The sequence below is a fragment of the Geotrypetes seraphini genome, chromosome 15 (genome assembly GCF_902459505.1).
Source record: "Geotrypetes seraphini chromosome 15, aGeoSer1.1, whole genome shotgun sequence".
Lineage (NCBI taxonomy): Eukaryota > Metazoa > Chordata > Amphibia > Gymnophiona > Dermophiidae > Geotrypetes > Geotrypetes seraphini.
The window spans coordinates 6,689,400-6,710,766 of NC_047098.1; the positions used below are offsets into that span (position 1 = coordinate 6,689,400).

A 21,367-nucleotide genomic window follows, 5' to 3' on the forward strand; every position below is an offset into this window, starting at 1 on the left:
CACTCCTCCCCGCCATGCGCTCCCCCTTCCCTTCCCCAGCACCTCTAGTTATCCACTGCCGTGAGTAACAACTTCAACTTGCTCCGCGCGACCCCGGCGGCTCTCCCTCTGATGTCATTTCCTGTGCGTGGCACCTGGAAGTGACGTCAGTGGGAGAGCTGACGCGGTTGCAAGAAACATGTCGGACGTTGTTGCTCACGGCAGTGGCCAGCTAGAGGTACAAGGGAAGGGGGGGCACACGCGAGGCAGGGGGAAGAGTGGATAGAGGCAGAGAGGAAGGGTACCGGTGCCCCCACCAACTTGGCGCCCGGGGCAGGACCCCCCCCCCCTCTTATTACGCCACTGCAGGCAGGTAAATCTGAATTCCAGTAATAAGCACGTTGCTCACCCTGGCGTTTTACATGTCTCTTCAGAGGCCTGCGGCCCGAACGCCACCTGCATTAATCGAGAGGACGGGCTGGGCTACAACTGCCGATGCCACCTGGGGAAAGCTGGCGACAAGTGTATGGAAGGTATATGAAATTGTACTGGGGATTTACTTCTAATGAGCAGTTTTGCACGGTTGGCTTTATGGACTGGGAATCGAGGGTGACGGGACTAAAGCGCGCCAGACAATCGCACGCGGACAAATGAGCTGAGACAAATGCACGCAGGATGTCAGCGCGCCGCATTAAAAGTTAAATTTAAAGCACTCTGAGGGGGGGTGTGGGGAGAACCCTCCCCCACTTTACTTAGAAATGTTGGCGCTTTCTTCTGTAATGGGGGGTTACCCCCCCCCGAACTCCCCAATGGCAGCACCAACACTTCAAACCCACCCCCCCCTTGGAGCGCTTTAAATTTAACTTTTAATCTGGCGCGCTGCCGTCCTGCGTGCATTTGTTTCAGCTCATTTACCCGCACGCGATTGTACCGTGAATTTTCATCTATGAACTGAACCAAGAGACCCAGGGTCAGATCTTGCATCACCTCTGACACTGCTGGGCTCTTAACTACCCACTGTTTTAAGTACCCTCTTAAAACAGGCAGAAGTTGACCGGTACTTGTATGAAATGAAGCCAATATTCAAATAGAAGTTATAACGTCTGTGCCGTGCTAAGTGTTTACCGTATTTCCCCATATATCGGCCGCAGCCTATACATGGGTTTTACAAACCTGTGTATGGGGTACGGCCTAGTTCTATGGGGTGGCCTATATAAAAAAATTTTTTATCATCCCCACCCCCGTTACCTTTTTTGGAGCCCCCTGGACGGCGGATTGCGAACCTCCAGCAACGCAGGGCAGCCGCATTCTCTTCGGCATCCAGCCTGCCCCCCGCACTGCATGCTGAGTGACTGCCGTCAGTTCTCGCGAGCTGTCCCCATGCTGTTTTCTAGCGCAGAGTAATAGAATTACCCCCTCTACAGCAACGGTGTCAGAGACACACGATCCATGTTTGTAGTCTTCATTGTGGGGCATTTGCCGCTGGTAAATGCCTCATCCAGAGGCAGATCTCACCATTTTGTCTGTCAGTATCTCACTTTTTGTACATCTGAGGTCTATTTTTCTCCTGTACGCTACAACTGCTGATTTTTTTCAAGTTGTCCAGCGCTGGAGAAAGTCAAAATTTTTTCTCTCCTGTCCGTAGGAGTTTCTCTGTTCTTGTTCTGTTTTATGTAATTAAATAAGCTTCAGGCACGGTGGATCCCATTCCTTATGTTCCATCCTTCCCTTTTAAAATTTTTTTTTTTTGAATAATGTATTTTTTCCCCCTCTATCTTATTATTCCCTGCCCTCACTTTCCAGTATGTCTAGTTAGTTTAAATGTTCACAATCCCCTTTTCTTTTTTTCCTTTTTAATTATATTATTTATTGTACTATTTTTAACTTGTAAACCGGCTAGATACTCGTTGATGGTCGGTATAGTAAAAATTTAATAAACTTGAAACTTGATCGTTTTAACAAAAGACCGACTTAACACTTCAAGAGACTTGGCGCTAAAATTCGCTTCTCTATGCTTTCTTGTACGTAGGTGTTATGGTGACTAGGCCTTTCTTCAGCGGGGATGACTCATTCATCTCCTATCCCCCACTCACCAACATCCACTATGAGCTGCGTGTTGACATGGAGTTCAAACCCCTCTCCCCCAGCGGGCTCCTCCTCTTCAGCGGCGGGAAGGCTGGTCCCATGGTGGATTTTGTCTCCTTGGCCATGGTTAATGGATATGTGGAATTCCGCTATGAGCTGGGATCTGGTAAGAGAAATATCAACGAGCAACATAGGTCTGATGAATCCTACGATCTGGGTTGGTCTAACACAGTGGTCTCAAACTCAAACCCTTTTCAGGGTCACATTTCGGATTTGTAGGTACTTGGAGGGCCACAGAAAAAAATATTTAATGTCTTATTAAAGAAATGACAACTTTGCATGATGTAAATTCCTACAAATCCAAAATGTGGATTATCTGAAATCTGAAATTATCAGAAGCAATTAAGGAAAGATTTATAAACTATAACTAGTTTATAAATCTTTCCTTAATTGCTTCTGATCATTTCAGCTATACACAGCTGAAAGCAGTGCAACATGCGGAAAGTAAAAAACTATCAAAGTATCAATTGCAAGAGTCAAGATTTTGGACCAACTATTTTGAGGCCCTCAGTATTATAAAGAATGATTCTTTATGGAAACTTGTGCCTAAACCTTGACCTAAACAAACTGGAGGAGTGGGCAAGCAAATGGCAAATGCGCTTTAATATAGAGAAATGCAAGGTCATGCATTTAGGAAAAAAAACCCCGATGTTCAGCTACAAAATGGGGGGGGGGGGGTCAGTGCTAGGGGATAGCAATCTTGAAAAAGACTTGGGTGTGCTGGTAGATACTACAATGAAACCAACGGCACAATGTGCAGCGGCCTCCAAGAAAGCAAACAGAATGTTGGGCATTATTAAGAAGGGCATTACAACCAGGAAGAAGGAAGTCATCATGCCGCTGTATCGTGCGATGGTTCGTCCGCATCTGGAGTACTGTGTCCAGTATTGGTCACCGTACCTCAAGAAGGACATGGCGATACTTGAAAGGGTCCAGAGAAGAGCGACGAAAATGATAAAAGGTATGGAAAACCTTTCATACACAGACAGGTTGGGAAGGCTGGGGCTCTTCTCCCTTGAAAAGAGGAGACTCAGAGGAGACATGATAGAGACTTTCAAGATCATGAAGGGCATAGAGAGGGTGGAAAGGGACAGATTCTTCAGATTATTAGGAACCACAAGCACCAGGGGGCACTCAGAGAAGCTGAAAGGGGACAATTTTAGAACCAATGCTAGGAAGTTCTTCTTTACACAGAGGGTGGTGGACACCTGGAATGCGCTTCCGGAGGTTGTGATAGGACAGAGTACACTACGGGGGTTCAAGGAAGGATTGGATAAATTCCTGAACGATAGGGGGATTGAAGGATACAGATAGAGGTAGAGATAGGTTTTAGACAGAGTATGGATAGAAGGATAAAAGGGATTAGAGAAGGATCACATTACAGGTCATGGGCCTGATGGGCCGCCGCGGGTGCGGACTGCTGTGCACGATGGACCTTGTGTCTGACCCAGCGGAGGCAACTTCTTATGTTCTTAAGAGTTCTTTATTTACTACTTAATTCTAGCGCTTTAGCTGATGTGCAGAGTAGAGAATGATATGGTGACAAAATTCATCACCGTTCCCGTCCCCGCGGGTAACCACGGGAAACCATCTTCATGTCATTCTTTAAGGAGAGAGGGAAAAATCAGAGTATTGAAGAGTGCTGGTGTAGAAGGACTGAGGTTGAAATAGACACTACAGAATGACAGTCTCTGGTATCCAGAGCAGATATTGTGATGTCATAATGCCTCATTCCACCAGTGCCTAAGAGCCAATCATATCAGTGATGTCACAATGGCTTCATTATCCTTGGCTCCCATAAGAATCAGAGTATGAATGGCCACAACCACTGACCCACAAGCTTTGCTTTGAAGAATGCTGATGTAGAAGGACTGAGGTTGAAATAGACACTAAAAAATGACATGGGATTATTTCCTGTGGTTATCCGCGGGGACGGGAACGGTGATGAATTTTGTCACCGTGTCATTCTCTAGTGCAGAACAAAAATGGTTTGCAGATTAAAAATGAAAAGAGACTTAGCTGGTGTTCAGAGTTTGGCCTGTAGATACAGTGGAAGAGCAAGGGGGTTGCAGGGGGTTGCAGGGGGTGCGGACCTGGGCACCGTGTAGGTGGAGGCACTGGCACCTCTCCCTCCTGCCCCACCACACCATCCCTCCCCCCCACTCCGTACCTCTATAGATCTTCGCTTGAACGAGCAACTTCTTCTGCCTGTTGTTCGCACCAGCCTGGTTCCCTTATGAATCACTTCCGGGTCGCGGGGCCAGGAAGTGATGTCAGAGGGAAATCCAGTGCTGGTGCGAGGAGCATGCTAGAGAAGTCACTCGTGCTGGCAAAGATGTAGAGGTATTGGGGGGGGGAGGAGAGCGGGGGCAGGGGGCACAGAAAGAGCAGGGGTGCCACCATCCCAGAAGCCCCTTACCCTTACTATGCCACTGTGTAGATGCTTTTGTTCTTCACTTCTTATGTTTCCCTTTGCAGGTCTGGCCATTCTCAGAAGTGCCAGTCCGATAGCCCTTGGCCAGTGGCACAAAATTTCAGCAGAGCGGCTCAACAAAGATGGCACGCTGCAGGTGGACAGTAGCAGGGCTGTGAAGAGATCTTCCCCTGGGAAGAGTCAGGGGCTCAATCTTCGAACTCTCATGTTCCTCGGTGGCGTGGATCGATCCACTGAGCTGCCTGCACCCGTTAATGTCACAGAGAGATTCCATGGCTGCATAGGGGAGGTGAGCCAAAGCTGCATTCAGTGCCGATTTATTTTCAGGGCTGCTTTCCAGCACCAATCCCAGTCTCTGGCTATCACAAGAACTGCTTTTTGTGTAATCCAGTGGGCTGGAGGGGAAAGTGTTTTCATTTCCATCCCAAAACAATCTGAGGATTTTCCTGGAGAGCCAGCAGAGCCATGGATTTCTGGGATAGGGGTTAAAATCGTAGGAGCAAGTAATGAGGCAGTGACCGTGGATCCACCTGGACATCCTCCATAAAAAGAATACATCCTGAAGTCCAGTTTACCTGTAAGGCTTTCTGACCTGAAATTTCATCACCCTGGACTGGAGACCTCATGTCCACAGTGGTTGTGCTTTGATAAGAAGTATTGCATTGTTGGTGCAGTTCAGTGGCTGGATCAGAACTAAGCTAGACTTAATGAAAGTGAATGATTGTGTTAAGGAAGCTGCCTTGTGAGTGGAGAATTTAGGCATCAAGAACAAGGAGAGACAGCCTGTGAAAAGAACATTGCAATAACAATAAATCTCTAGGTCAGGGAAGAGAATGAAGAGACAAAAGGAAGAGGAAAGGCAAGAGGCAAAAGAACCTACCAGGAGAAGCAGAAGGAGGCAGGAAGGGAGGGCAGAACACAGCAAGAGAAGCAAGCTGCCCAAAGTGTGTTAATTCATAGAAACATGATGGCAGTTAAAGGCCAAATGGCCCATCCAGTCTGCCCATCCGCAGCATCCACTATTTCCTCCTCTCCCTATTGGCTAAGGCTCTTTACACCTGCATTGTGAGGTCATAGAGTTTTATGGTTATAGAAACATGATGGCAGATAAAGGCCAAATGGCCCATCCAGAACATCCGCTATCTCCTCCTCTCCCTATTGGCTAAGGTTCTTAACATTTGCATCTCCTCTTCCTATAGGTTAAGGCTCTTTACACCTGCATTGTGAGGTCATAGAGCTTTATGGTTATATAAACATGATGGCAGATAAAGGCCAAATGGCCCATCCACAGCATCTACTATCTCCTCCTCTCCCTATTGGCTAAGGCTCTTAACATTTGCATCTCCTCTTCCTATAGGCTAAGGCTCTGTGCACCTGCATTGTGAGGTCATAGAGCTGCCCATCCGCAGTAACCATTATCTCTTTCTCTCTCTAAGAGATCCCATGTGCCTATCCCAGGCTTTCTTGAATTCAGACACAGTCTCTGTCTCCACCACCTCCTTCAGGTGACTGTTCCACACATCTACCACCCTTTCTATAAAAAAGTATTTCTTTAGATTAGTCCTGAGCCTATCACCTCTAAACTTCATCCTCTGCCCTCTCATTCCAGAGCTTCCTTTCAAATGAAAGAGACTCGACTTATGCACATTTACTCCTGCATGGTCATGATCTGCCAGTGTTTAACTGTGAATCTTGGTACATCTGAGCTATGTTTGACAGAAGGGCAGCAACCAACTTCATGGCAAACTTTTCATCCACAGGTGTCCATCAATGGCAAGAAGGTGGACATTTCCTACAGCTTCATGGACAGCTACGGTATCAGCCAGTGCCAAGACCGCTCACCCTGTGACAGCATGCCCTGCCTGCAGGGAGGGAGGTGCATGCCAAGTGGAGAAGATGCTTTCCAGTGCTTGTGCCAGGATGGGTTCAAAGGTGAGTGAGCATGTACTTCTGAACACCAGGCTCATATAACGATTGGTGCTGAGACCCAAGTGCACTGGAGAACTTCCCAGGTCACACAACGTGTAATTAAACTCTGGAATTTGTTGCCAGAGAATGTGGTGAAATCAGTTAGCTTAGCGGGGGTTTAAAAAAGGTTTGGATAATTTCCTAAAACAGAAGTCCTTGATTGAGATGGCTTGGTGAAATCCAGCATGTAAAAATGGTGCCGGGTGAGCCGGTCACTTGGCTTTGGCAAAGTTGGGCAAGTAATATATTGCTAAGTCATATGGTTTATTTTGTATCATAATTGAATATTCTGTCTTTCCTGAGCAGATAACAAAGCAGTGAACAATAGAGAATAAATCTAAATCTGAGAGGAAAGAATGTCAATTGTCAAAGGAAAGGAAAGACATTGAAGGAAAGGGTAAGAAAACTGTAGCAGTAATATATTACCGGTAATATATAACTGGCAACATATCACTGGTAATATATTATTTTTAAAAGTAGCAAGTAACCAATGTTGGATAAGTTACTTATCATTAAGAAACAGGAATATGCAACAGTTACTAGTCTAGGTAAATAACTGGAAAAAATAATGTATTATACTCAGTAATATATTACGCCCATCTCTGGGCTTTGGTCATGTCCCGTTGCAAATAAAGGTTCTGCTTTCTTCAGGGAGCCACTGCGAGATCACCGAAGATGAATGCCTGCTCCACTATCCCTGCTTAAACGGTGGAACATGCAAAGGGAGGCTCTGCGCATGTCCCCACGGCTTCTCAGGGACGTACTGCGAGAGAGGTAAGGCTGCAGTGACCGATAGGTGCAGGAGGCTGCAATCAGAAGGGACCTTACCGGCTGTGCAGCCACAAAAAGGAATGTGCAACGTGGTCTCTAGTGCAGGGGCTCTTAACTAGAGAATGACACGGGGACAAATTTTCCCCCGTCACCGCGGGAACTCATTTTCCCATCCTGTCTCGGCGAGTTCTTGTCCTGTCCCTGCCCCATTCCTGCAAGCTCCGTCCTCATCTGAACAAGCCTCAAACCCTTTAAAATCCTAAGTAGCAACATTGTAGAGCTCAGTTTGTGATGTCATAATGCCTCATTCCACCAATGCCTAAGCTCCATCCTCATCTGCACAAGCCTCAAACGCTTTAAAATCCTAAGTAGCAACATTCTAGAGCTCAGATTGTGATGTCATAATGCCTCATTCCACCAATGCCTAAGCTCCGTCCTCATCTGCACAAGCCTCAAATGCTTTAAAATCATAAGTGTTTGAGGCTTGTGCGGTTAAGGCAGAGCTTACAGGAATGGGGGAGGGACAGCAACAGAACTTGTGGGGACGAGAAAGTTCAGTTCCTGCAGGGATGGGGGGAAAAATTTGTCCCTATGTCATTTTCTGCTCTTAACCCAGTCTTTGGGACACACCCACTGAGGTTTTCAGGATATTCATCATAGAGCGTAGAGCAGAAGCAGTGCATACAAGTTTAACTCATGGATATGCTGAACACTTGGATGTGTCCTGAGGACTGGATTCAGAACCCCTGCCCTAATGCAATTCACAGTAGACCATCTCCAGTTCCTCACCCTCGTAAGGTGATGACTTTAAGCTTGCTTACAACCCCTATACTCTTTTTTTTTCTTTTTATAAATCTTTATTGAATTTCAAGTATTAACAGTGCAATACATATGAAACCGGACATGTAACAAATCCAGAAAAGCACTTTGAACTTGCAAATAATTGAAAGTAATATTTCCCCCACCCCTTTACTTAACCAATAATATCAATGCAATTATTCTTCCAATTGCCCATTCTTATTTAAAATAATACCACATGGATGTGTAAGGAAATCAGACAAAAATAAAAGGAAAATGGCAACCATATAGAAGCAATAAAAGATGCCAATGGGCCCCACCCCAAGTTAAATACATTCCTATGCCCCGATATCTCAGCCTTCATTTTTTCATATTTGTAGCTGGAGCATAAGTTAAGTCAATCATAGTTCTTCCAATTGCATGTTATCATCTGCATGGCTATTCCCATCATAATTAAGAAAAGCCGGCTTTTATAACGATCCATAGGGGGTTTAACATGTAAACTATGAAGATAGGTTGTCAGTTAAATCATTTTGATTCTAAAGAGATTTATATTCCAAACAGTGGTGGGGGGGGGGGGAAGGTTTGACTGCCCCAGGCGCTGTCTTGGTGGGGGCCCCAACACCTCTCCACCCCCCCCCCCCACACACACACACCATACTCATGCCCTCCCTCCCCCCCGTACCTCTTTAAAATGTTTGCCAGCTCGAACAACTACTCTAACCTGCACCAGCCTGGCTCCCTCTGAAATCACTTCTGGGTCACGGGGCCAGGAAGTGACATCAGCACGAGCAACAGGCCGGAGAAGCTGCTCACACTGGCGAAGATTTAAAGAGGTACGGGTGTGGGAAGGAAGGACGCGAGTGTGGCAGGGAGGGGCGAAGAGGAGGGCACGGGGGGGGGGGGGAGCACCCCCGCCTCGGGCCCCTCCTACCCTCGCTGCACCACTGTCCGTCACTGACTTCACGTACTGTTTGTTTGTTTTTTCTTTATTTATATCCCGCTTTATACAAAGCGGTTTACAGCGAGAACATACGCAGTATTTAAAACACACATACACACAATGCATGTTTAAAACAAACGCAGATTAGCGACCAGCGCTCCGGCAAATGCAATAGACTTAGTTCCCATATTTCATTTTACAGAACAAGTGTCTCTTCTTTTTTTTTTTTAATCTTTATTAATTCTCAAATACGAACAGTGCAATACAAATACATAGCAAAACAGAAAGAAGCACCTTTAACTTACAGAATTTAAAGTCACCATTTTCCCCCCATCCCTTTTACTAATCAATAATGTAAACATATATCTTTATATTACTATGAAGAACCCCCACCCCCCCGGATGTGCATGGAAACCAAACCTATATTAAAAGAGAGATATAAATTATATAGATAGAATAAAAGCTGCTAACGGGCCCCACATTAATTTAAATACCTTATTATTCTCTAATAATTCTGCATTCATTTTTTCATATTTGTAACTAGAGCATAAGTTTGCCCACCAGAAAGGGAAGTTAAGACGATCAGAGCTCTTCCAGTTTTGCGTTATCAAGAGTCTCTTCAATAATCGCTTAAAAGTACATAAGTTTCCCTGCTGGCGTGAGGGCCCATGCACGAAAACATGCTTGTTCTCGACGCCTTCAATCTCAGGCACTTGACAAGGCGAAATATGCAAATCAGCATGATGAACAGAACGCAGTTTTGGTAATGGAACATGTGGCAGACTACTATCCGTCAGGCGTTTTGGTGCCAATCCATGCACGCACAGATAGACCGTCACTAGCCATTTATAACGTAATCGATTTTCCAATTTCAACCAATACTCCAATCGTCAACTTTGTACAGTGCAACAGAGTTTCACCCACTGGATTCAGACACTCCTCACATTACACAGTGGCTTCATACGTTGTAATCCTTCTGGTCTTGAAATTATAGGTAGTTTGGTACAGATAACCCAACATCCTCATGAACAGAGACTGAAGGAACCGTTGATACTCTTGGTCAATGATCATTGGCGTTGTGCCTTGAGGGTGGGGTGGGGGGCTGTAAATGTACACTTCTCCCTCTGTATTCGCGGTGGATGCAGGCGGCCAATAGGTGCGAATATGGAAAAAAACGCGAGTAACTTTTCAACTGTTATTCGCAGTTTGGGGAAAGCGCCGTCGTTTTTACTATTGAAACCGCAAATAACTTTTCAGGGGCAGGCAAGCAAGCAGCGATTTTTGGGCAGGCAAGCGGCGATTTCATGCATGCTGGGAAGAAGCCTTTCTCTCTAGGGATGCTGGGATGCAGCGTTTTTCTCAGTGCACATTGGGAAGCATGGACGCAGCAAATTTGTGGGAGAAAGCATGGAAGCAGTGATTTTCAGAGTTACAGTACAGTAATGGTAAGTGATAAACTTTTTTATCAGTACTGTACAGTAAAAAGAAAAAAACTTTAGTGATGATGTTTTTTGGGGGGGGTGGAGTCAGCGGCCGAAAAATCGCGAATAAGCAAAATCGCAGAAACGGAAAACGCGAATACGGAGGGAGACGTGTATGTGTATAAAATTAATTTTAAATCCTATAAATCTCATTTCATGGATTGGAATCAAGACCTGGGATAATGTATGGTGAGGGGGAGGATGTATTTTCTAATTTGGCGGGCTATGCCTTGAGTGTCTCAGTAAATGACATACGTGTCCGAGTTTTCCTGATTCCAGAAGTGCTCCCGGTGGCTTTCTTCGAGCCCTGGTGGGAAAACTGAGCTTTAGGATGGTGGTTGCAGCCTTGTTAATGTCTTCCTTTCCCTTGTGCAGGATCGGTGGTGGAGAACCTGGATCTCGGCTGGCATGAGGAGGGTAGTGGTGGGAATGGTACAGTATCCCACATTTCCTCAGCTCCTTTTGACTAACTGTGACTTTCCTTTTTATTACTTGCAGTCAGGGCTGGAGGTGGGGAGACTCCCGCTCTGGATGAACTTGCCAGTTCCACCTACCTATTACCATAAAGCGAGAAAGAGAATGCAAGACCCATTTGGTCTTCCCTTGTTCACAATGTCGTTCAGACCCATCTTTTCATTCCATCCTTAAAAGACTCCTATTATACCAGAAAAACTAATTATGCTATAATAGCTCCCACTTTATGGAATTCTCTCCCTCAATACCTCCGTGACGAACTTCATCTACCCAAATTCAAGATCTATCTTAAAACTTATCTATTTCAAGATGCCTTCGATAAATCTTAATTTATAAATTTTCTATTTATTAGTAACTCTAAAATCCAACCTTTTTCAGCATGCATCACTTTTTCCATGCACCCTCATCCTTCATGTTTTATCCCATTCCTCTATTTCATTTTCCTCCAATAATTATGTAACTTTTCTTCTCCTCCCAACTTATCCTCACTTTCTAGTCTGTTTGTAAGTGTCATATATGTTTACCCTAATTATTCTTACACACCCCCACTATTTCTTTCTAATCTATATTAAAATTTTTATTGTTAACCGGTCAGATATTTATTTTATGATCGGGATATTAAAAACTAATAAACTTGGAAACTTGGACCCGGTTTATTCTGACTTCTGCACTGCTTCAACACCACAAGGGTCCTCTCTGCTCGGAACACTGTTTCTTGAGTTTCACTTTGGGAGGCTGCTAGAAAAAGATGAATTTTCCCTGCTCAGCCACTAATTTATGACCAATGGGTGTTCCATGTCACGAAAGATGTTCTAACCTACTGAAGGGCATTTTTTGAAAGATTAATCTTCACATTGAAAAAAAAGGGATAAGATTACACCGGCTACGTAAAAAAGGGAGAATACTTTATAAATTCTATTGTATTCTATTTAAAATACGGTTTGGAGAAGCTCCTGATGATGTGCCGCATCTCGTTAGATTTTCTAATAATCCATGTTTGAACCTAAAAAACAATGATACTTTTTGGTATCCGGTCATTAGGAACATTAGATACAATAGAACTTTTAACTCCACATGGGCATAAAAACATAAGAAGAGCCTTACTGGGTCAGACCAGTGCATCAAGCCCAGTAGCCCATCCTCACGGTGGCCAATCCAGGTCCCTAGTAGCTGGCCAAAACCCAGGAGATGCAGGGCAAGCAATGGCTTCCTCCATGTCCTCCAGGAAATTGTCCAAACCTTTCTTAAAACCGCTCTTACCACAAAGAATAGCAAGATTCTGGAACCCCAAAGAGTATCAAAAGATTCCGGAACCCCAAAGAGTATCAAGATTCCATGCTACCGATCCAGGGCAAGCAGTGGCTTCCCCCATGCCTATCTCAACAGCAGACACACATAAGAACATAAGAACAACCTTACTGGGTCAGACTAATGGTCCAGTAGCCCAGTCCTCACGGTGGCCAGAACAGGTCTGTCTCCTCTTCTCTACAACAAAATTACTTTTTCCTCTCAAGTTTCCCTAAACATCAGAAGGGCCTTGAATTGATACGTATCAGTTTTGCAAACAATTATTTTCAAATTGTTGTCTTCCCTGATGAAGCACCAACAACTTTTGCTAGGCCTCTGGACTGAGAAGATCACAACCTGTTGAGGATCCCTATGGAAAGATACAGAAAGGCAGAGGATGAAATAGATGTTAGTTTTGTCCAAAGTCCATGATATCTCGGGACTGGGCCAAAGAATAATAATAATTTTATTTTTATATACCGCCTGACCAAAAAATGGTTCTAGGCGGTTTAAAACAAATAAGCACAAAACTTACAGTGGAGAGTACAATTTAAAAGGAAAAAAAAACGATTCAAAACAAAATACAATAAATAAAAATTGGTCCAACAGTAGAAAATATGATTTAAAAGAAAAATGCAATTTAAAAGAATGGTTGTAAGCAGATTACAACAAATAAGAACTGACCATACAGTAAAAATACAATTTAAAAGAAGATACATTGCATGACGGAAGCATAGAATTATTAAACGAAACAATCAGTTAGGATACAAATTTTTCAATAGTTTTCTAAAATGAAGATAAGAAGAGGATCCTAGCATAATTTTACCGAACCAATCATTCAATTTGGCAGCTTGAAAAGAGAGAGTTCTCTCCAGAAATCTTTTGTAATAACATAATTTAGCGGAAGGAAATTTAAACAGACAAACTCTGCGTCTGACCTTATTTGGGTGGTTCAAAGAAAAATGAGAAACCAAAAATTGATTTGTAAAGAACTCCGTCCATGCCTTGATTCTCTCTTTCTACCTCTTCCTGCTGGCCTGGTGCTCAAAGAGAAGCGGTTAACCAGTGAAGTTCTCATTCTAGATGGTGAAGGTGGTTTGGGGGGATGGGGGGATGGGGGGAGCGATGGTGACTTGGGGACTCTCACATTCCAGCTCTTGCTGTCTCTTATTAGGTTTGCCCCATCTTCTCCCCCACTCTCTCTACAAGCCGCCTGTTGCCTGTTCTTTGGATTTTCTCATTCCCGTATCTTTTGCTTTGAAGACTTTTCCTTTGGTGTGTTCTCTCTAATGCCTGTTTGTCTCTTTCAATTTTCTGCCTTCCATTGTTATCTCCCTCCTCAGACCATAGAGGTCTCTGCAGAGCTGCTTCAGTTCTAAATGTTAACAATTTTGCCTTTGAATAATATGCTATGACAGATGTGTGATGGGATTGTAAATTACCCTAAGTAGTCTGTTTGTCTCTTCAGATGCTCCAGGCCAGTATGGTGCCTATTTCTCAGACGATGCATACATTGCACTTCCCAGGCAAATCTTCCCCAGGAGGTAAGTGACCTGGAGCCTGGATCGGCTCTAATAGTTTTGAATTGGTTTTAACAGGAGACTTTGCCCAGTGCTGGTACCTGGGCAAGATGTTAATGGGAGAAGATGGTATTAACATATAGGCAAACTAGGCTCATGCTTAGGGCCCAAAACTGAAGGAGTAGCCAGTGGCGGAGGGGGAGGGGTGCGATCTTCTTAAGGGCGTGGCCACCCTCCCACTCCTCGCCTTGCCGTGTGCCTCTTGCCTTTCCCCGGTATCTTTTTTTTTATTTCCCTGGTGTGAGGTTGCTGCTCGCATTGGCATCGGCGATCTCTCTGACATCACTCTGATCTCTCTGACATCACTCTGATCTCTCTGACATCACTCTGATCTCTCTGACATCACTTCTGGGACCTTCACCTAGGAAGTGACATCAAAGGGTGAACCAACACTGACATGGGCAATACTGCTCATGCCAGAGAAGTTAAAAAGGTATGGGGGAAGGGGGGGTGCGTACCATCGCTCCTGCCCAACCCCGCCCCTGCCATGCACAGGCCCCTCTTCCCTTCCCCGTACCTCTTTAATTTTTCCAGCGCGAACAGCATTACAAACTTGCTGCCTACGTGTCGGCTCTCCCTTTGATGTCACTTTCTAGGCGCGGAACCTGGAAGTGAGATCAGAGAGAGCCGACATCGATGCGGGCAGGGAAGGGGTGCATGAGTGTGGCTGGGGGGAGGAGAGGCAGAGAAGAGTGGAGCCCCTGGCCCCCCAATTCCGTTCCAGGAACTCCCCACAAATTTAAAAAAAACGCAAATGTGGTTTTTCGCCTGTCAAAAGGCAAGGGAGGCAGGAGAGGGCAGCTGGAGCGCCAACGGGTGAAGAAAATCACTCGCGGTCTGCTCCGACTGCCTCTTCCTGTAGTAAAGTTGGGCTACACCAATCAGGAGCTTCTTTGACACGCAGCTCCTGATTGGTGAAGCCCGACTTTACTACAGGAAGAGGCGGTCGGAGCAGGCCGCGAATGAGTGAGTCTGCGATTCGCGAACTGCGTATTCGCGAGGGAACACTCTACCCCATCCCTCACACCTGCCTCTTGCTCCTTCATCTCTGGCATAGATCTCTGCCCCTCAGCCCCACCTCCACAGCCAGGTCATCCCCCCCCCCCAAAGCATGCAGGGAAACTGAAGGGCTGGCCACAGGTTGTAATTGATTGTAAAGACCAAATCCAATCACAGTCTCGGGGTGCATTCTGGACCCTCCTGATCATTTACATTTAGATTGATTTATTTATCTAAAAATGTTTATACTGTGTATTACTGACACGGTTTTTACAAAGCCACAATCATAAATAATAGACAGTACACGTAGATTAAATTACAAAAAAAAAACTTTGCTATAAGACTCAACTCATCAGTCTAATAAAACGTTATCAGGGACTGATATTACATAAGGCGTCAACATAAGAAGGCGTTTACGATCAATTGCCTTTTCAACATTTAATTGTTCACCTTTTCATATCTAAGCTACAAGTTCAGAGGATTTACATCTTAGGTGCGTATCTGAGGCAATGGAGGAGAAAATAACTTGCCCTCAACATCGGGGAAAAGCAGATTTCAAACCTGCTTTGACCTTTGAACTCATCCACAGCTTAGATGAACATTATCTTGGTTCTTCCTCCTCCTCCCCCCACCTCAGGACCTTCCATTTATGCCTTTTCTCCTCGGGTTTCCGTCCTTGTCTTTTGACCTGGAAACATTTAGGAGAGAGCTCTGTCAGATGCGCGTGCCATCAGAGAGAAGAGCAGGGCTGGGTTCGAGCCACGTCTAGCAGGAAGGAGGGCTCAGTGAGCAGCAGGTCTTCCTCTGCCAGATTATCTCTGCAGGATCCCATGAGAACAGGGGTTTCCATTTTATCAGTCCTGTCCTGCTTTTGGAAGCCATGGAAGGGCAGATAGTGTACAATACTGCGGATTCCCCAAATGTGTTCCCGTCATTGTCCCATGTATGTGTTAAATTCTCTCACTTTGGCCCAAATTCTACTAACAGCATCCCGAAGTTAGGCAACAGCAGGCATCCTACCATCGTCTAACTAACCCATAAAGAATCGATGCACCACTCGGCGCCTACGGAAGCACTAGGCATGCCTTAGGATGCCTGAGGCCGGCGTGATTTACACCTGAAGTGGCCTTGGGTGACCCTGGGCGCTTCTGTAGGCGCGAGGCGAAGGAGACTCTTGGTGTTCAATGCCTGCATCGAGTCATGTGATATAATAAAAAGGCATTGAACACCAAGAGTCTCCTTCGCTGTTTGTTTTTTTCGCTCTATTTAAGGCGCCTGGTTTGAAAACAGCTGCGGTTCTGTAAATGGCGCCGATGCCGGTGTCGTTTATAGAATCCGGGCCTATGGGCTAGATTCACTAAGCCACCGAACAACTTCCGACCACTTAGCGACCCCTTTACTACCCAATTTCCTTCCGACCCGATTCACTAACTTCTGTCCCGATCATCCTCCGATCCGCGCATGCAAATGAGGGGGAACGGCATTCAAATGCAGGCAGGAAGCGATTCGCTAAAATAAAAAAGCCACACTGGCTGGGCTGGCCGATCCAAAAATAAGCGACTGCTGAGGACCAGTCGCTGAGGTCCTCGCCAACTGCCCTGCCTTCTGCCGCCCTGCTCTCAGCCCCGATCTGCTCTCTCCTGCCTGCTCTGAATTTCTCCTGCCCTTCCCTACGAGCCCGTGGTTTTAACCCGCGGGTTAAAATCCGGGCTCACGAAGAAAAAAAAAGAAACAAAAGTAAAGTTTAAAAAAAGATCGCTGCTCTTAAGCATGCGCAGGATGGGGGCGTGATTCCGATCACCTTCATTTGCATGAGGGCGATTCATGAATCAGCGCCCCCCGGACACGGATCGGATCGGATCCGTAGCCTTTGTAAATCTAGCCCAGTGGTCTCAAACTTAAGCCATTTGCAGGGCCACATTTTGGATTTGTAGGTACTTGGAGGGCCTCACAAAACATAGTTAATGTCTTATTAAAGAAATGACAATTTTGCATGAGGTAAAACTCTTTATAGTTTATAAATATTTTCTTTTGGCTAAGTCTTAATAATAATAATATTGTCATTTATAGCTAAAGAGACATTTGATCAAGAAACTGTTTTATTTTACTTTTGTGATTACAATAAACATACCGAGGGCCTCAAAATAGGACCTGGCGGGCCGCAAGTCAGACCACTGAGTTAAGGGGAACAGTTGGGTTGGAGGGCAGAGGGGAGAACAGGACAATCAAGCCACTGTGACATCACTGATGAGGTTGGCTCTTATTGGTGGAATGAGGCATTATGATATCACAATCTCGGCTCTGCTTCCCAGAGACAAACATGTTAAGGCAGTGGTCTCAAACTCAAATCCTTTGCAGGGCCACATTTTGGATTTGTGGGTACTTGGAGGGCCTCACAAAACATAGTTAATGTCTTATTAAAGAAATGACAATTTTGCATTAGGTAAAACTCTTTATAGTTTATAAATCTTTTCTTTTGGCTAAATCTTAGTAATAATATTGTAATTTATAGCTAAAAAGACAAATGATCAAGAAACTGTTTTATTTTACTTTTGTGATTATAATAAACATACTGAGGGCCTCAAAATAGTACCTGGCGGGCCGCAAGTTTGAGACCACTGATCTAGCCCTATGTGACTTATACATTTCCTACTCCTGAACGTATCGTCCTGTCATGTTTTGACCAGATGTTGCTCGTTAATAAACCCCAGATAGTGCTAACTCTGCTGCTTCTCCCGTTACAGCCTCCCAGAAGCCCCCGAAACCATTGAGTTGGAAATCCGTACTAGCTCCTCAAACGGCCTGATCCTCTGGCAGGGAGTGGTGAGTTGATCACGGGAGCCGGGGGTGTGTGTCTTACTGTGTTTGCTTCCGGCGATGAGTGGTGTCTAAGGAGTTAATCCTGGGCGAACAAGATGTGTTGAGTCATTGCGCCCCCGACCTGTTACTACCTCTCCAGGGAGAATTATGGCTGTTACATGGCAGCATGTTTAATGGCTGTGGTAGTTTTAAATTATGGTTGATTTTCAGGGGCAGGGAACGGTTTGGGAATGAACGGTTGCATGAATGTTGATGAGATCTTTCAGATCCTTTGTTAGCTGGTTTGAGCTGGGAGGGGGGGGGGTGTCTCTGAGCTCAGGACCTGATCTTGGACAATCCCAAAATAGAGGGAAGTATTTAAACTTTCGGCTTTTGCTGATGACCTTTTGGTTCATAAACAGAATCCAGCCGGATCCCTTCCGGTGTTAATGGAACTTTTTGCAGAGCTTGGGGACTACTTGGGATTCCCATGTCCTATCATTTATTTCTGTAAACTAAGTCAAGCCCTATTGTAGGGATGAATCGATATATAAGACCAAGAATTGGATTAGATTCCTTCATTTTTAATTCAAACATGTTTTATTGATGACATAGGAGTATCACAAAAGAGCAATCTCAACATACTCTACATGATACAATAAGGCCATTAACACATGGGTCAAGTCATCAGTACATTTTAATGTATGAGTGTGTATGGAGGAAGGGGAATAATGTTTCGGGATGTGTGTTTGTGAAATGTTGCCTTCATCTGTGAAGAAAGATGGGGTATAAATATGGTTTTTTTCAAGGTATGTGTATGGAGGAGGGGGAGGAATGTTGTGTCTGGAACTGTACATGTTCATGTCAGTGTTTCTGGAGGGATGGTATTGAGGGGTGCACACATGGAACATGTAAATGTGTTCACTGCTGGTACACTGGTTGCTGAAAAGTGCTCAGTAATGGGGGTAGGCAGCCTCCTGTCCTGTAGACACCAATCCACTCAGGATTTCAGAACATCTCTAATTAGCATAATGATTTTCCTACCAAGCCAATAATTCTTTAAGCTGTTTCCCTGTGGAAAAGCATTGTAGATTTCCTTACATGGAGTGATGTCATACGGTAACCTGGACCAAACAGAAGCAGTGACCTCATAGAGTCAAATGATTTTAAAGTTAACAGCACACAGGATTTGGGGGGGGGGGGGTGGTGGAGGGGGGAACATAGTGACATTTCTGATAGCTGTGGGGTTAGTATTTCTTCAGGTCTTGTAGTGCTTTTAATATAAAAAGTGAAAACTTTCCCTTTTGCAGAACAATATTTTATTTCCACAGTATTATCACCCATTTTTGAGTCTTTTGGGGGCTAGTTTTATAAAACAAATCTCTTTCTTCCTTAGCATTCCTCCATAGCACTTTGAACAAGTGGGTTCAGCACTCCTAACGGCAGATAAGACTTGACTGGCAAGGAACTTCACAGGGTACCTATTGGCGCTCTCTGAGTCTACTAGGGTTCTCAAGCTCCATCTGCTGGTAGGAGTGCAGAACTTACCCATTTGAACTGCTCTGGAAAGTCAAAGGAAAGCAAATTAGCAGGTAAGAGCTAATTTTACCTTGAGAACTTGATTTTGAGCCCAGTTCAGAGGCAGTCCCAGCTCTGAGCAGGATGAATTATAAAAACATGTTTTCATAACAGGCAGAAAAGGAGAATGGAAAGACCAAAGACTTCATCAGCATTGGACTCAAGGATGGACATCTTGTATTCAGGTAAGAAAAGTCCCATTATGTGGATTCTTATTGTGGCTTCTCCTTGGCTGCTGCCAGGAAACAATCGTGTACTACTCACAGTAACATCCCACTTTCTGGCTTGTCCCCCTCCCATACACTGACCATGTGAAGGGGGAAGGTACAGCTTTCCTGAAGACACACTTCCACTGCTGTGTCTGTGTCCATTGAGGACCTGTTTGGGGCGCCACACGAGCGTGCCTCTACTGGTAATGTTGCATTAGAAAGCTAGCAGCTCCAGGCATAAGAATCTCGGCTCTAGTGTCGGTTTTTCCCTTCTTCCAATAAGAAAATGTGTTACAAGGTGACTCCTTTACTATAACACAATATCTTTTCAGTAACGTTGAAGGCAATTTCATAACGTAGCAGGCAAAGTCATGCTAATGCCTATGGGATTTCAGACCACCCCCCGAGTAACATAGCTCGCTGAGGTTCAATTCCTCATTCTTCCCAATGTGGCAAAAGCTTACTTATATTTTAATTTAATTTTCTTTATTTCATAATTTAAATAGTTTTTAAATAAATAACTTAGCTTTTCAGCATTTCAACAAAATTCTCCCCTCTACCAATGTGACCTTGATAAAGAGAAAGCGAAACGCGTTGGTATTCAGCGCAGAGCATGACCATCTTTTCAATTTAGCAGCGTCCTTCAATATGGATAGCCTAGCTGGTTTTAAGGAAGGTTTGGACAAGTTCCTGGAGGAAAAGTCCATAGTCTGTTATTGAGAAAGATATGGGGGAAGCCACATCTTGCCCTGGATCGGTAGCATAGAATGTTGCTACTCTTTGGGTTTTGGCCAGGTACTAGTGACCTGGATTCGCCACCGTGAGAACAGGCTACTGGGCTTGATGGGCCATTGGTCTGACCCAGTAAGGCTAGTCTTACTCACCTGTACACCTTAGACAAGCAGAAAGCGCAGGGCACCTTGCTCAGGTTACCCGTCTAAGCCTGTGTGAAGCACAGGCAGTAACACAGATTTGCGGTTTCAAATGAAATTGAGAACGTGTGCTATTTTTAAACCAAAACCACCCAAAATGAAATCAAATTGTTTGTATTTTAGCATGCACTAAATAGCTTTTATTTGCTAAAATACTGAAAACAAATTTGTGAAAGGAAACCAGTAAGTCCTTGTGTACATAACCTGTAGATATGCACACACGCAAAGCTGAGCACAGACAGTGAAGGAATATTAGACAGGGTGAGCCTGGGGGATGCGGACTGGTACCGAAGATGAAACCAGTCTTCCAGGGACAGGCAGCATGCTTTTGCGCTTGGTTGCTCTGAATGTAGAGCCCTCCACCAGTTGTTATCCCACCCCTCTCCTTGTCCCTTTGCAGTTACCAGCTGGGCAGCGGTGAGGCAAATATCATCTCTGAAGATCCGGTCAACGATGGAGAGTGGCACAAAGTGATGGCCATCCGGTAAGGGGACGGGAACATGATGTGGAAGAATAAGCAGAGGGCTGTTGACTCGTGGAGTGAGTCATAAAGGGAAGGTTTTAATAGCTGTTGTCCGCCAAGGGAACGTCTGCTTCAGCCAAGGACATGCATTTGAGGAGTTTCCAGGATGCCGGAGTGAAAGAAAGGATCTTAGAATGTTAAAAGTTCAGAATCCAAATGTTTTGTTTTAAGATTTTGTTGTTGTTTGTTCTGGGAAGATGGGAAAGACTCAGGTCTCTAATTCTTGATTTGTACGAGGGTGGTTTGAAACGTTTGGCCAAAAAAAACAACGTAGTCTCCATCGAGGGCTAAACACTTAGGTCCAGTAAGTTTCCAGTTTTTTCGTAAGCTGTTTTATCCCAGGACAAGCAGGCAGCATATTCTCTACATGTGGGTGACGTCCTCCACGGAGCCCCGACGCGGAAAGCTTTTCAAGCAAACTTGATTGAAGATTTCAAGTTTGCTGGTGCTGCACCACGCAGGTGTGT

The 21,367-nt window shown here is 44.8% G+C and overlaps 1 protein-coding gene across 14 annotated transcripts in view; it reads left to right on the forward strand.

Moving 5' to 3' along the window:
• The window catches only part of HSPG2 (heparan sulfate proteoglycan 2), a 332,003-nt gene that overhangs the window by 299,483 nt on the left and 11,153 nt on the right, over window positions 1-21,367 (forward strand). For 13 of the 14 annotated variants that reach the window (XM_033922874.1, XM_033922877.1, XM_033922883.1 and 10 more), the window contains 10 exons: window positions 414-512; window positions 2,009-2,230; window positions 4,603-4,847; window positions 6,319-6,490; window positions 7,178-7,300; window positions 10,895-10,951; window positions 13,749-13,824; window positions 17,604-17,682; window positions 19,351-19,421; window positions 20,778-20,861. In XM_033922874.1, coding sequence (XP_033778765.1) covers window positions 414-512; window positions 2,009-2,230; window positions 4,603-4,847; window positions 6,319-6,490; window positions 7,178-7,300; window positions 10,895-10,951; window positions 13,749-13,824; window positions 17,604-17,682; window positions 19,351-19,421; window positions 20,778-20,861 — 1,228 coding nt within the window. The remainder of the gene's footprint in view (window positions 1-413; window positions 513-2,008; window positions 2,231-4,602; window positions 4,848-6,318; window positions 6,491-7,177; window positions 7,301-10,894; window positions 10,952-13,748; window positions 13,825-17,603; window positions 17,683-19,350; window positions 19,422-20,777; window positions 20,862-21,367) is intronic. The other variant, XM_033922879.1, reaches the window with a different exon arrangement.